Source organism: Ctenopharyngodon idella, chromosome 8 (assembly GCF_019924925.1).
Source record: "Ctenopharyngodon idella isolate HZGC_01 chromosome 8, HZGC01, whole genome shotgun sequence".
Taxonomy (NCBI): domain Eukaryota; kingdom Metazoa; phylum Chordata; class Actinopteri; order Cypriniformes; family Xenocyprididae; genus Ctenopharyngodon; species Ctenopharyngodon idella.
In genome coordinates this window covers 15,015,621-15,030,258 of record NC_067227.1, presented here as the reverse complement: position 1 = coordinate 15,030,258, position 14,638 = coordinate 15,015,621, and the positions used below count along the sequence as shown (strand labels likewise).

The 14,638-nt window shown below is 38.5% G+C and overlaps 1 protein-coding gene across 1 annotated transcript; it reads left to right on the top strand.

Moving 5' to 3' along the window:
* The first annotated feature begins 229 nt into the window (after positions 1 to 229).
* piwil1 (piwi-like RNA-mediated gene silencing 1) lies at positions 230 to 14,314 on the top strand. The gene is made up of 21 exons (XM_051904169.1): positions 230 to 375; positions 4,523 to 4,625; positions 4,703 to 4,814; positions 4,925 to 5,053; positions 5,175 to 5,389; positions 5,499 to 5,620; positions 5,703 to 5,783; positions 5,868 to 6,065; positions 6,528 to 6,636; positions 6,719 to 6,845; positions 9,248 to 9,365; positions 9,449 to 9,563; positions 9,655 to 9,842; positions 9,920 to 9,992; positions 10,071 to 10,271; positions 10,348 to 10,451; positions 10,720 to 10,790; positions 11,125 to 11,278; positions 11,369 to 11,494; positions 13,355 to 13,502; positions 13,600 to 14,314. The coding sequence occupies exons 2-21, from the start codon at positions 4,557 to 4,559 to the stop codon at positions 13,714 to 13,716; spliced, it is 2,577 nt and encodes an 858-aa protein (XP_051760129.1). The 5' UTR covers positions 230 to 375; positions 4,523 to 4,556; the 3' UTR covers positions 13,717 to 14,314.
* The last annotated feature ends 324 nt before the right edge of the window (positions 14,315 to 14,638 follow it).

Sequence of the window (14,638 nt, the reverse complement as noted above, 5' to 3'; positions counted from 1 at the left end):
TTTATTGTTAGCAACCTTTCACTCTGGTTGACTGGAAGTTCTGGAACAGTCACTTGTGTTTTGTGTATTTTAATGCCATCTGGTGGTGAACGCCTATTATAATAACAGGACCAGGTGACCCCCGCAACAGGTAGTTTTGTATCCTTCCAAATAAAATAGTTTTCCTCAACAGCCTTTCCCATTCCATTTTTAACTACCTTTTCTATCAAAAATAAGTAATTAAGAATTGAAAGTACTGTAAAGCACGAAGAATTCTGAAAAATAGGAACGAATAAAGATGATGAATCTCTTAAGCAGCGGAGGGATACAGATGAAATCAGGTTAACGAGCAGACTGGAGTTAATTGAATGTCATTTGGCGCTGCTCGGAAAAAGGGTAAGGAGGTGGTCGACGACTTCTAATATTTTGTAAATTTTATACATATATAATCAGACACTTCATTGTTCCTGACAGTTGTTAAGTTGTTTCTTATCTTATAAACAATGGAAATGTGTGAAATGTCCTAAACCATCAAATTTAGTTTGTCGTATTGTCTTGTCAGTATTGAGCAATTATGTCATTAATCAAACATTAGTTGCACTATATTATATACACGATGACAGAACCCTTTCCTCAAGTGTTTAAGACATATACATGTATTTCGAATCATTCGAGTAAACTTTTTTTCAGGAAAAAGAACTTTGTTACAAGCACCACGGCCCAAGCGCGCCAAACACGTGCAATTAAAGGTCTACGATTAACAAGTAAAATATTTAGTAACCCAGTAAAGTAATATGGTTTAATATTTTTTTTTTCTTAAAATGTAATAAGGTAACAGTGTATGATATTTAACGCTACGTTAAACACTTACGCTGTACCTTAGTTATGTATTTTATAGACCTACGCACTTAAGTGCGCATTTGTCAGAGAACTCGTAATAACTTTGATAATAAAAGTGCATTTTTTAAATATACAAGGAAAATTGTTCTGTTAATAAACACGTTAATAGAATTCAAGAATTTGAGTTTAAACCTAATTACACAATTTGAATAAGCCACGTGGCGTTGCTTGCCATAAACGTGAACAATATGGATAAATCACATTTTTACATGTTAATTTTGTAAGATTGCTCGACGCAATGCGTTTTATAAACATTAGCTCGTTGTTTGTGGCAAATGAAGCCCAGTTGGCCGTAGATAATTACTTTTTGTATCCACCTTTGTCTTAACGAGCCTACTGCGTTTTATATTATGGGACCCATAATCTGAGGTACTTTCAGTTTGGGGAAATTCCACTCAAAAAGAGAGAAATAATTTCAAATCAGGAGCTGGTTTGAAATTAGAAATCAAATCAGAACATTTCCTTAATGTTCTGTTTTGAGATGTCAGAAGAATAACGTAACTCTTTGTATTTTTATGCAACATGGTATAACAAGAATATCTAAGGAAAGAGCTCTTTTCAGTAACTGCATTCTTTTCTTCCTGATTATTGTCTTTCAAAATGACGGAAATCACTTTGAAATATTATCTCAATGTTCCATTAAGGAACATTTTAAATTAATTAATTTGTAAATGCTTTTACACATTTAAATTCTTTTAATGTTTGATGGTTGAAGGATGAGTAGAATAATGTCATCTCATTGTATCCAGTTTTTAAATATGCTTATTGCGTTCATAAAGCAAACCTTTCACTGATTGTTAACAGTTTAATGGAAGTTACTCCCATAATTTGCACAAAGCCTCATGGGGCATTGGAAAAAGATGGATAAGACAAATATGTTTGTACTTTTTAAAATTTATTACATCACTTACCCTCCTATTGTTTCAAAACTGTATAACATTCTTCTGTTGAACAAGGGTTAGTTCACCCCAAAATGAAAATTCTGTCATTAATTACTCACCCTCGTGTTGTTCCACACCCGCAAGACTTGCGTTCATCTTTGGAACATGAATGAAGATCTTTTTAAAGAAATCTAAGAGCTTTCTGTCCTTCCATTGACTGCCTTTGCAACTACCACTTTCAAAAAGTTCATAAAGAGATAGGAAAACTAATCCATATGAATCGAGCGGTTTAGTCCAAATTTTCTGGAGAGACTCGATCGTTTTTTATGATGAACAGAAATTTCATTTTTGGGTGAACTAACCCTTTAATTTAGGCATTTACTCACATATAAACATTGATCAGCGAACATAAACAAGCTCAACCGAACCTGAATGCCGAATGACTAAAATGTGCTGCGTGACACATGAGAATGAACCTCATTGGTTACGTAGCACATTTGGCTGCAGGTTCGGTCGAGCTTCTGTTTATGATTGCTGATTAATGTTCACCTAAATTAAAGGGTTAGTTCACCCAAAAATGAAATTTCTGTCATTAATTACTCACCCTCATGTCGTTCCAAACCCCTAAAACCTTTGTTCATCTTCGAAACAAAAATTAAGATATTTTTGATGAAATCCGAGAGGTATCTGAACCACACAAGCAGCAATGTTATTGCACATTTAAAGGCCCAGTAAGGTAGTAAAGACATTGTTAAAATAGTCCAAGTGACTACAGTGATTCAACCTTGATATTATGAAGCGACAAGACCTTTCTGGGCCTTAAAAGGTGCATTGATGTTGCTGTATGTGTGTTTCAGATACCTCTTGGATTTCATCAAAAATCTTCATTTGTGTTCCAAAGATTGAACGAAGGTCTTTAGGATTTGGAACAACATGAGGGTGAATAATTAATGACAGAAATTTTATTTTTGGGTGAACTAACCCTTTAATTCTGTTCATCATAAATCGCGATCTTAAGAAAATTTGGACTAAACCACTTGCTTCATATGGATTAGTTTTACGATCTCTTTATGAACTTTTTGAAGTGTCAAAGATCAAGTTTCAAAGGCTGTCTATGGAAGGACAGAATGCTATCAGATTTCATCAAAAAGATATTCATTTGTGTTCCAAAGATGAATGAAAGTGTGAGTAATTAATGACTGAATTTTCATTTTAGGGTGAACTAACCCTTTAAAGATGTTAGGCACATTTTCATCGAATCACTCGTTCATTCAGTGAAAGTGTATGATAGTTGACGCTTACATTCTATCAAACATCTCTTTTTGTGTACCATAGAAGAAAAAATCTATGAATGGGGAAAATGTTGAAAAAGATTTCTTCAAAAAAAAAAAACATGGCCTTTGTGCACTTTGTGCAACAAACGATTATTTTGATAATCGATTAATCTACAGATTATTGGAACAATCAATCGACTGATCATCGATTATTATATTGGTTAATCAGTATGTATAATTAAAACAAGGAAATCACTTCAGCTTTTGAAAGTGTATTTTTAATGAATTTGGTAAAAAAATACTGTTAAAATGACATACTGTGTTTTTATTAAGTCTGGGAATTGTAATAACATTTTAATAAGAGTCAAAATATGAATATGTAATATTGTGCAAAAATTTCTGAAAATGCTCCTCTGTAGATTTTTTTTCTTTTTTTTCTTTTTACTAATTATTGAGTTTGTGGTCACTGAATGGCTTTCCTGAGGTAAATGTAACATTTTGTGACATTTATTTGCAAGCTTTTTTTTTGCGGTCTTTCTGCGGTTGAAACTCTGATTAAGTGATTACATTAGAGCTGGATTCATTTCAGTAAATTGTACTGTTTCTTTCAACATACTTTTAAATATTCATGTTTATTTTGTGCTGTAATAGCAGAAAAGAGGAAGAGATAATAGGTTCACGTGCCGCTTGACCTGAAGCGCTAGGACCTGTGTCCTCTATGCTCTGCTATGTATCTTTCACTGCGTGAGAAAATGGATGTGTGGCGAACAGTGAGTTTGAATGAGAGTTGGTGGCCCTGCATGACAGCATTTTTTGTATTTATGCTAAATGTTATCTTTTATGATATGTTAAACTCCGTTCGACTTCGTTTGCACTATGCACTTGGATTCAATCCGGGAGGGCTGCATTACAGTATTGTGCTACAGCGCCCCACTGGTCAAACCGCGTTATTGCAGGCCCTTCAAATAGATCATATGAGATCAAAAGACTATTCAACAACAAAAATATTTGTTGACAATTTTTTATTGTCAACGGTGTCGATAATGTCGACTAATCGTTTCAGCCTTATTGTGCACTAAACAGTAATATGGTTCTTTAATATTTATGTCTGTATGTTGTAACCTTAAAACTCTGCATGAAACAAAGTTGTGATTGCCTTCTCTTTCCTAGTGTGATGTATGTCTGAGTGAAATGTCTTCTCAGACAAGAAAAAGGGCAGGACTTGATTTTGTCCTATTAGGAATTGGTTGGATGGTTGTGGTTTGCTGTTGCTGTGATCTCATGTGAGTGACCGGTTGTCCTGCCCTCACGCCAGTTAACGTCATCAGAGAAGAGATGTTTCAAGAGGGAGTGGTTATTCTGATTAAAGATTGCGAGGGCACATGAATTTAAATATGTATAAATAAATAATTTATAATAAATTATGCAATATTCCATTAAAAAATGAGAATTGTTTTGACTTCATGGTGACTAACTACTTGTGTACAGCATTATACACAAGGCATTGTGAAGAAGCATCAATATGACGGGACGGGCAAGAGCGAGGTCAAGAGGCAGAGGTCGTGGTCAAGAGCCTGCTGCTCCTGGCGCTGTGAGTTTATTTATAATTAGTTGAACAAGATAAAGCATTATAGAAATAAACTTATTAGTATTTCAATTTCTCTGCAGCAACCACTGGTATCACAAGAGGCTGCGAAGCCTGTTGTGCCCACTCCACCTGAAGGACAGCTGGTGGGCAGAGGGAGACAGAAACCTGCACCTGGAGCGATGTCTGAAGAAGGTAAGTGCATTAGAGCAACAAGTGGAAATATGTACTATATAATGTACTATGTCAAACTACAACATTCACAAATACCAATTCTTTGATCTTTTGCTTATTTCTGCTTGTAGCGATGCTCCAGATTTCTGCAGGCTTTCAGCAGGTGAAGATAGGGGAGAGAGGTGGGCGCAGGCGGGATTTCCATGATTCTGGTGTCCACACTCGCCAGCTCATGGAACATGTGAAAGAGTCCAAAACAGGTAACAACAAAATGTTAAGGAGCATGGCTTGATTTTTGCTACATTTCCCATATCCCTGTTCTGGTGTACACAGTTGTATTAATGTGTGATACTAAATTTGAAACTCTTCCTGTGCCCACAGGTGTTTCAGGCACTGAGATTGAGCTGAGGGCCAATTTCATGCGCCTGCTTTCACGGCCTCTGTGGGCTCTCTATCAGTATCATGTGGACTACAAGCCACCTATGGAGTCCCGACGCTTGCGCTCGGCTTTGCTTTTCCAGCACGAGGAGACTCTGGGCAAAGCACACACCTTTGATGGAGCAATTCTCTTCCTCCCAAACAAACTGCACAATACTGTATGTTTTTACATCCTCAATGTGCTTAGGATTTCATTTAAATGCTTTTTATGAGGCTTTGGAATGTAGATTTGATTTGATGGCCAGTGATAATTTGATTCACCTGTAGGAGACGATCCTGTGCAGTGAGACCAGAAATGGAGAGAGGGTTGAGATCACTGTCACACTGACCAATGAACTCCCGCCATCCTCTCCTGTATGCCTGCAGTTTTACAACATCCTCTTCAGGAGGTAATCACAGAATACTCTCTGTTTGAAATAGTTGTTATTTATGAGGTGTTTAACTTTCAGTCCTGTTTATTTTGTGTTGTAGAATCTTGAGGATACTAAACATGCAGCAGATCGGACGCCATTATTACAATCCTGATGATCCATTCAACATTCCCCAGCACAGGTTTTGAACAAATGTGTTTGTGTGTCTGTGCACACATACCTGCTGCTGGAAAATGATTGAACAATGGACCGTATCTGTTTGCAGGCTGACAATTTGGCCTGGCTTTGTGACCACCATCCTCCAGTACGAGTCGAGCATCATGCTGTGCACCGACGTGAGCCACAAGGTTCTGCGCAGCGAGACGGTCCTTGACTTCATGTACAGTCTGAGGCAGCAGTGTGGAGACCAGCGCTTCTCTGAAGCCTGCACGAAGGAGCTTGTGGGCCTGATCATTCTGACCAAGTAAAATGAGCACACATTTACATATACTTTGTCAGTCAAAAGTCTCTTATCCTCACCAAGGCTGCATTTATTTGATCAGAGATGTAATAAAACATATTTTGAAATATCATTACAATTTTAAAATATATTTTAATGTGACTTGTTCCTTTAACTGTGAAGCTGAATTTTACAGTTTAAGCTTAATTAAATTTTTTTTGGGATACTTTGACAAATAGAAAGTTAAAAAGAACAGCATTTATTTGAAATAGAAATCTGTAGTAACAATGTAAAATGTCATCTTTTTTGATCAATTTAATGTATCCTTGCTGAATAAAAGTATTCATTCAAAGTATTCATAAATTTGTACCGACCCCAAGTTTTTGAATGGTAGCGCAAGTTGTTCTTGGTTGTTAAATAATTTGTAAAAGTGTTTAAACGTGAGAATGTACTAAATAATGGTGTTTAATAAACTATTATTTATAGGTACAATAACAAGACCTACAGGATCGATGACATTGCCTGGGATCATACCCCTAACAACACATTCAAGAAGGGAGATACAGAGATCTCATTTAAGAACTACTTCAAAACGGTAGCTTAATAACATAGGGAATTATTTTGATACCAGTTGCAGAATTTTATGGTCACACTCAAGTCATTCTTCTCCTGTCCAGCAATATGGTCTGGACATAACAGATGGCAACCAGGCTCTTCTGGTTAGTCATGTGAAGAGACTCGGACCCTCAGGACGGCCTCCACCAGGACCTGCCATGCTCGTTCCAGAGTTCTGCTACCTCACAGGCAAGTCTTTTTTGAAGACCCATTAAAATGATTTAAAGAGTGCCATTTTCTTTCATGTGATGTATTTCAACACATTTCCTATTGAACAGGAAGCCAGGGCGGGACATAACAAAGGACTCGTCCTTTTTTTAATAGACAGTATCCTGTAGTTTAGTGCAATTGAAGACACTGACAAAACCTTCCATGTAGCCGAATATGCCTACTACTTGTCTATTATATAGTAGATGAAAATCAGTTTGTAAAATGAGTAGTATGTCTGAAGTCAAAGTATTAATACAAAAGTTAGCAAAAAGCACCTGGATGACCTACTACATCCTGTGAGATTCTGAAGTGCGCAGTTCTTTACTATCCCATGAGACAACGAGAGAGGATTTGTGAAGGGCAGTGAAGCAATGTGACCCTATAAGTCACCTGACTGTGATAACATGGCAAATGCAGTGCATCCAGATATTATTCATATTACATACAGTGGGTACGGAAAGTATTCAGACCCCCTTAAATTTTTCACTCTTTGTTATATTGCAGCCATTTGCTAAAATCATTTAAGTTCATTTTTTTTTCCTCATCAATGTACACACAGCACCCCATATTGACAGAAAAACACAGAATTGTTGACATTTTTGCAGATTTATTAAAAAAGAAAAACTGAAATATCACATGGTCCTAAGTATTCAGAGCCTTTGCTCAGTATTTAGTAGAAGCACCCTTTTGATCTAATACAGCCATGAGTCTTTTTGGGAAAGATGCAACAAGTTTTTCACACTTGGATTTGGGGATCCTCTGCCATTCCTCCTTGCAGATCCTCTCCAGTTCTGTCAGGTTGGATGGTAAACGTTGGTGGACAGCCATTTTTAGGTCTCTCCAGAGATGCTCAATTGGGTTTAAGTCAGGGCTCTGGCTAGGCCATTCAAGAACAGTCACGGAGTTATTGTGAAGCCACTCCTTCGTTATTTTAGCTGTGTGCTTAGGGTCATTGTCTTGTTGGAAGGTAAACCTTCGGCCCAGACTGAGGTCCTGAGCACTCTGGAGAAGGTTTTCGTCCGGGATATCCCTGTACTTGGCGCATTCATCTTTCCCTCGATTGCAACCAGTCGTCCTGTCCCTGCAGCTGAAAAACACCCCCACAGCATGATGCTGCCACCACCATGCTTCACTGTTGGGACTTTATTGGACAGGTGATGAGCAGTGCCTGGTTTTCTCCACACATACCGCTTAGAATTAAGGCCAAAATGTTCTATCTTGGTCTCATCAGACCAGAGAATCTTATTTCTCACCATCTTAGCAAACTCCATGCGGGCTTTCATGTGTCTTGCACTGAGGAGAGGCTTCCATCGGGCCACTCTGCCATAAAGCCCCGACTGGTGGAGGGCTGCAGTGATGGTTGACTTTCTATAACTTTCTCCCATCTCCCAACTGCATCTCTGGAGCTCAGCCACAGTGATCTTTGGGTTCTTCTTTACCTCTCTCACCAAGGCTCTTCTCCCCCGATAGCTCAGTTTGGCCGGACGGCCAGCTCTAGGAGGGGTTCTGGTCGTCCCAAACGTCTTCCATTTAAGGATTATGGAGGCCACTGTGCTCTTAGGAACCTTAAGTGCAGCAGAATTTTTTTTGTAACCTTGGCCAGATCTGTGCCTTGCCACAATTCTGTCTCTGAGCTCTTCAGGCAGTTCCTTTGACCTCATGATTCTCATTTGCTCTGACATGCACTGTGAGCTGTAAGGTCTTATAAAGACAGGTGTGTGGCTTTCCTAATCAAGTCCAATCAGTATAATCAAACACAGCTGGACTCAAATGAAGGTGTAGAACCATCTCAAGGATGATCAGAAGAAATGGACAGCACCTGAGTTAAATATATGAGTGTCACAGCAAAGGGTCTGAATACTTAGGACCATGTGATATTTCAGTTTTTCTTTTTTAATAAATCTGCAAAAATGTCAACAATTCTGTGTTTTTCTGTCAATATGGGGTGCTGTGTGTACATTAATGAGGAAAAAAAAATGAACTTAAATGATTTTAGCAAATGACTGCAATATAACAAAGAGTTTCCGTACCCACTGTACATTCATACTATATAGAACATACTAATTTAATATTTGATAAGGTTTGTTCCTTATCCAATTTCAGTACCTTCTCAGTTAATGACTGATTTGCTACTTACTTAAACGTCAATGGGTGGTAGGTGGTCAGATGGTATTTATAATTAAGGTGAAGGGGACTTTTTTGTTTTAAAGACTGTTTTATTGTACAAAACGTTGTATACACCTCAAGGTGAAAGGTGAGATGTGTACACTAGCATATAGATGACCTCAAATCTAATAGACAGAGTAAAATATGGAGTAAAACGTGTTTACGTTGTTTTCAAGTGTAAAAAACTGACCTGCATGCATTTGTTTGCTTTGAAGGTTTGACAGACAAGATGCGTGCTGATTTCAACATCATGAAGGATCTTGCCTCACACACAAGGCTGAGTCCTGAACAGAGAGAGAGCAGAATTAACCGCTTAATCTCCAACATCAACAGGTATAGGTTCTCTGCCAGCCCTGTTGATGTGTTGTTTCTTAATTTGGGTATTTGTATATCTTATCGGCTCTCACATACACTAGAAACGCAGACGTGCAGAATGAACTTACTACTTGGGGTCTGAGCTTTGAGAACCGACTGCTGAGTCTGAATGGAAGAGTTCTGCCCTCTGAAAGGATCATACAGGGAAGCAGAGCGGTAAGACAGACAGCTTAACATCCCAGAAGGCATTCATAACGTAAATGTTTCATTGAGGTCTTCATTATTCTCTTTCGCTTTCATCTCTTAGTACGAGTATAACCCATGGGCAGCTGACTGGTCTAAAGAGATGAGAGGTCTCCCTCTGATTAGCTGTATGTCTCTGGACAACTGGCTGATGTTCTACACACGTCGGAACGCAGACGTTGCCCAATCTCTGCTTCAAACTCTCAACAGAGTGGCTGGGCCTATGGGAATCCGCATGCAGAGGGCCATAATGTGAGTTGTGTGAAACTTTGAATGTCAAAAACTTTCCATTCCATTTTCATGTTAATAAGCATTTCATGCCCAAGCAGGATTGAGTACGAGGATCGTCAGGAATCTCTCTTGAGAGCCCTCCAACAGAACGTAGCACGTGAAACACAGATGGTGAGACCAGCAATCACATTCAAGCTTAATTTGAATATCTAGAGCTTTTGTTTCAAACTGCTTCTGTGCCTTCCATAGGTGGTGGTGATCCTGCCTACCAATCGAAAGGACAAGTACGACTGTGTGAAAAAGTACCTGTGTGTGGACTGCCCCACTCCTAGCCAGTGTGTGGTGTCTCGCACCATAAGCAAACCTCAAGCACTTATGACTGTGGCCACCAAGATTGCTTTGCAGATGAACTGCAAAATGGGAGGAGAGCTGTGGAGTGTAGAAATCCCAGTAAGACTCTCGAATGACTGCGGTTGTGTTGGCTTGCGCCAAGTGTCAGATTCCAAATTTAATTTTTGTCTTTCAGCTCAGGCAGCTGATGATTGTAGGCATAGACTGTTACCATGACACCGCTGCTGGGAAGAGGTCCATCGGAGCACTGGTGGCCAGTCTGAACCAGGGCATGTCCAGGTAATATGATGATTTGAAGATGGCACTGTTTAAGCAAATATAAGCTAAAAATACTGTGCTCAACACTATGTTGGACTGGTTAGGCAATAAAACAAAAGAAGTCAAGAAACTGCAAAACATTTGAAGTAGATGAAAGCTGAGTTTTGGGAACCTTGCTGTTTGGTCACTGGTGGACTAGGTAGTTAATAGGATTACATAGTGAAAATACTGCTGTTGTCATGTGGTTGTACATAATTGTTGTATAATTTCGCTCTTGTTATCTTTTCAGGTGGTTCTCCAAGTGTGTCTTGCAAAACCGTGGTCAGGAGATCATCGATGCACTGAAAGGGTCGTTGCAAGGTGTGAAATAAAAAAATTTAAATTGTTTATGATTGAAAGAGTTGTTGAGGGTTAATACTAAAAATTTAATTTTTAGACTAACTTACACTTTTTACTTCTGCCAATTGTATTTAGGCTTTAAAATTCATGAAAGTTGTTAACTTTTGAAGATTATCTTGAACAAAATGTGTAAGAATTAAAAATTTGTTGGTCACATCTTATTTTCTGCAACAATCCAAAAGCCAGTGGAAAAATCCCCTGATCAAGAGAACCAGGGTGACGCAAACTTGCAAGTTGTCCTACAAAATACATCATCCCTGCAGCACTCTGTACTGAAGCTTGTGTGTCTCTTTAGCTGCTCTGAAGGCCTATCTGAAGTACAACAATTCCCTGCCTTCACGCATCATCGTGTACCGAGATGGAGTTGGAGACGGCATGCTGCAGAGCGTAGTGGACTATGAAGTTCCTCAGATCATGCAGTCCATCAAGACTATGGGGCAAGATTACGAGTAAGCCACACTTCATGCAAACACATTCACACTATGGGGATTTTGAATTCCATACCCTTTGTTATATTTACATTTATGTTTTGCATACAGGCCCAAGTTGTCAGTTGTGGTGGTGAAAAAGCGCATCAGCTCCAGATTCTTCGCCCGGATTGATGGAAAAATCGCCAACCCTCCTCCTGGAACAGTCATTGACACTGAGGTCACTCGTCCAGAGTGGTGCGTATAGACTCTAGCGTTGTCACAATACTGGAATTTCTAACTTCGATATGATACCTTATAAAATATCAATTTTCGATACTTCGACAAAATCTTCAACAGAAGCTTCAAAAAGTATGACGCATTGTAACAGTAATCCACATGAATAGACAGACTGGTTTAATCCAAGTCCTCTAAAGAAACGCAGTCACTTTATATATAGACCAGATTGTATTTTAGGCTTTTATTCACATTAGGCTTGCTACGGTAGTAGGTGTTACTGGTGTTCAGTCACAACACCGGTTTCATCACTTGCCCACCGCGGCACCGAGGTTTTTGTTTGTTTGTTTGTTTTTTCACTTTAACGCATTAAAAATATTTGCATTTAATGCAATTAACGTAGTATCCGTTTTCTGCGTTATATGATCAAGCTTATTCGTGCTAAAGCTTTTAAAACATTCAAGCGCGACAAGGCAAAAGAGAACGCGCTCTCTGTGAATGGCCTATGTGACACACACACACCGTGCGCACCAGTATCGAGTTCTCTTCTGCTCTTAACAAACCATAACGCACACAAATTATGCCAAAATGTCAGTTTTGTCGAGTGTTTTTCAGTAAGAGTAACCCATCATTCAAGCAATTGCCGTTAATTTGAAAGTGAAAGTCGGCCTTTCCGTAACAAAACATCGAAAGCTCAGCCGAACAGCTGATCATAGCTGTACAGGGCAGGTTTTTATTTTTCACGTCAAAAACATTCCTCGTCGCGAAGAGCGCAGTTCACGGTTGCATAGCAATGACAGACGCCACGGGAGCGCAAGCGCTTTGGAAACAAGGAGAAAGCGACATGGCCGCGCTTTCCACGTGTTTTTAGACGCGCTATGTGAACGGCCTCATAAGCAGTTTAAAGAGGGGGAAAAAAAAAAAGAGGTAGAGGCCCCGCCCCCCGGTGACACCGGTATTACTGGTGTTGTCACATGTCGATTAACCGGTGGGAAAATTTTCTCACCATCACATCCCTAATTCACATATAAACATTGATCAATTACCATTACAATTATCTCACCTAAATGTTTTCTCACTCAATGTATTTGTTTTTACAATGGGGTAATTTTGTTGCAGTAGCTTAAACACAGCACAAGGAAGCTTGATTTTAACCTTTGAATTGAATTTACAAGTAAACAGTAATAAAGTGAGAACAAATAAATTACAGATAGAAATTAAATAAACTGCTTTAAGTTTTTTAGGTAGGTCTAACAATAGTATTTAGGTAAGAAATACTACAGAAATTGAATAATCAAATGTAAAATAACACTGGATAGTCTTCTATGTATAAAAAAAAAAAAAAACAATTAAATAGATTAATTCTTAAAATTAATGTTACAAAAATTATTCAGTCAAGAATAGTGAGTGATTTTCTCTTTTTTTTTCTTTGATTAACAGAAGGGCAGCATGTTTAATAGGCTGCTGTCACTTTAAGACCTGATGCACGGATCCAATATACTGATACACAACATGCGTTTTCTTTCTCTACTATTAACTCACTTAAGACAACTGTTACATGAATAGTCACTAAGATGGCCATTTTGACTGAATTCTCACAATAAGCTGCAAAAAATAATTGACTTTGGTACTCGCAAGCTGTTTGAGAGGTGGCTTTATGTGTGCTCGCTCTGGGTGAGTGCGAAACCTGCGTGAATGAGTAAAATTATGCCTGAAATTCAGGCTCTGTAACACCAAAACTATTCAACCAGAGTGAATGAGATGGGTGAGTGAGAGGAGACGGGTGTCCAATTACCAGACTCTCCAATTACCCTAATATTAGCCATTTTGTATTAGTAAAATAATGCAAACCACTCATCTAAACACTGCATCTGATTTCAGGTACGATTTCTTCATAGTAAGTCAGGCTGTGCGCTTTGGTTGCGTCTCACCTACTCACTACAACGTAGTGTTTGACAACAGCGGCCTCAAACCAGATCACATGCAGAGACTCACCTACAAACTCTGCCACATGTACTACAACTGGCAGGTAACCAGTGTAGATCAGAATCACACTGCTGCTAATAGCTCTATAATTCTGTGTGTTGCTCATGTATTCTTCATGGCTCTTTCTCCTTACTCTTCAGGGGATTGTCCGAGTGCCTGCACCATGTCAGTATGCCCACAAACTGGCCTTCCTGGTTGGTCAGAGCATTCACAAGGAGCCCAACATGAACCTGGATGACTTCTTGTACTACCTGTAACCTGCTCAAGTGAAAAGATGGAGGGTCTGAAATAATAAATGGGCCATTTTTATTAGTTTCTTTTCCAAGTTGATTTAGTTGAGTGAAAAAGTATACTGTCAGGAGAACATTTGTTTATATACCTACATACAGTGTCTTGAGAGAGAAGCAGGTAATGTTTGTGTTTGTAAGGGGAAATGCTTATGGTCCTACTTTTTCCTTTGAATATTCACTTCAGTTGTTCTGATGTCTTGTGAAGATGAAGTCCCTGTTTTATGTCAAAGGATGGTTCAAATTGCAGATTTCTTGGGTTGTGTTTAGAGCCTCTGATTGTTAATTTAATTAGACTGATTTTCTGGTTTCCAATATAAAAGATGAATAGTTATGTTTTGAATGTCTTCAGTGTTCATGTACTGCATGCATTCATGTAAGGTTTTCATGTTTCACATAATTAAATGATAGTGATTGCAGATTAAAAAAAAAATATGAAGGAAAATTTCAGTGTAAATCAGAAGTATTGGAAAGCTAAATAGAAAAAATAATGTTGGAAGGGATGCATCAGTATTAATTTTTGTTGCAGTGCACTAATTTGAAAAGAATAAAGCTCAAGTTTACATGGCTTGGTTCTTATGTTAAAATGTAGACCTCGGGATACAGTGTAAGTGGTTTGAGAAAACAATAACACTAATGGGAAATCAATATACCATTTCTGAAAACATGGACAAGTGGGAATGTAATGCAGAATGTGAATCATTTTATGTAACGTTGAAGTGTTGTGGACATTTCAGCGTCCACAGTTTTGTGCTTCTCTTTACTTTGTCCCTTTTCATTGTCAATTATGAATTATGTTGGTCATTAGTGGAAAAAAGTAGAGTTTTGGGAAATTTCACTCCTAACCGTTTGCTATGAGAGTAACTGCTGTGTTACTGCAGGTGGCGCATGG

Coding starts and splice junctions, on each gene's coding strand:
- piwil1 (XM_051904169.1), top strand. CDS start 4,557: ATGACGGGACGGGCAAGAGCGAGGTCAAGAGGCAGAGGTCGTGGTCAA. Junction 5,621..5,702: donor TACAACATCCTCTTCAGGAG/GTAATCACAGAA, acceptor TTTGTGTTGTAG/AATCTTGAGGATACTAAACA. Junction 5,784..5,867: donor TTCAACATTCCCCAGCACAG/GTTTTGAACAAA, acceptor ATCTGTTTGCAG/GCTGACAATTTGGCCTGGCT.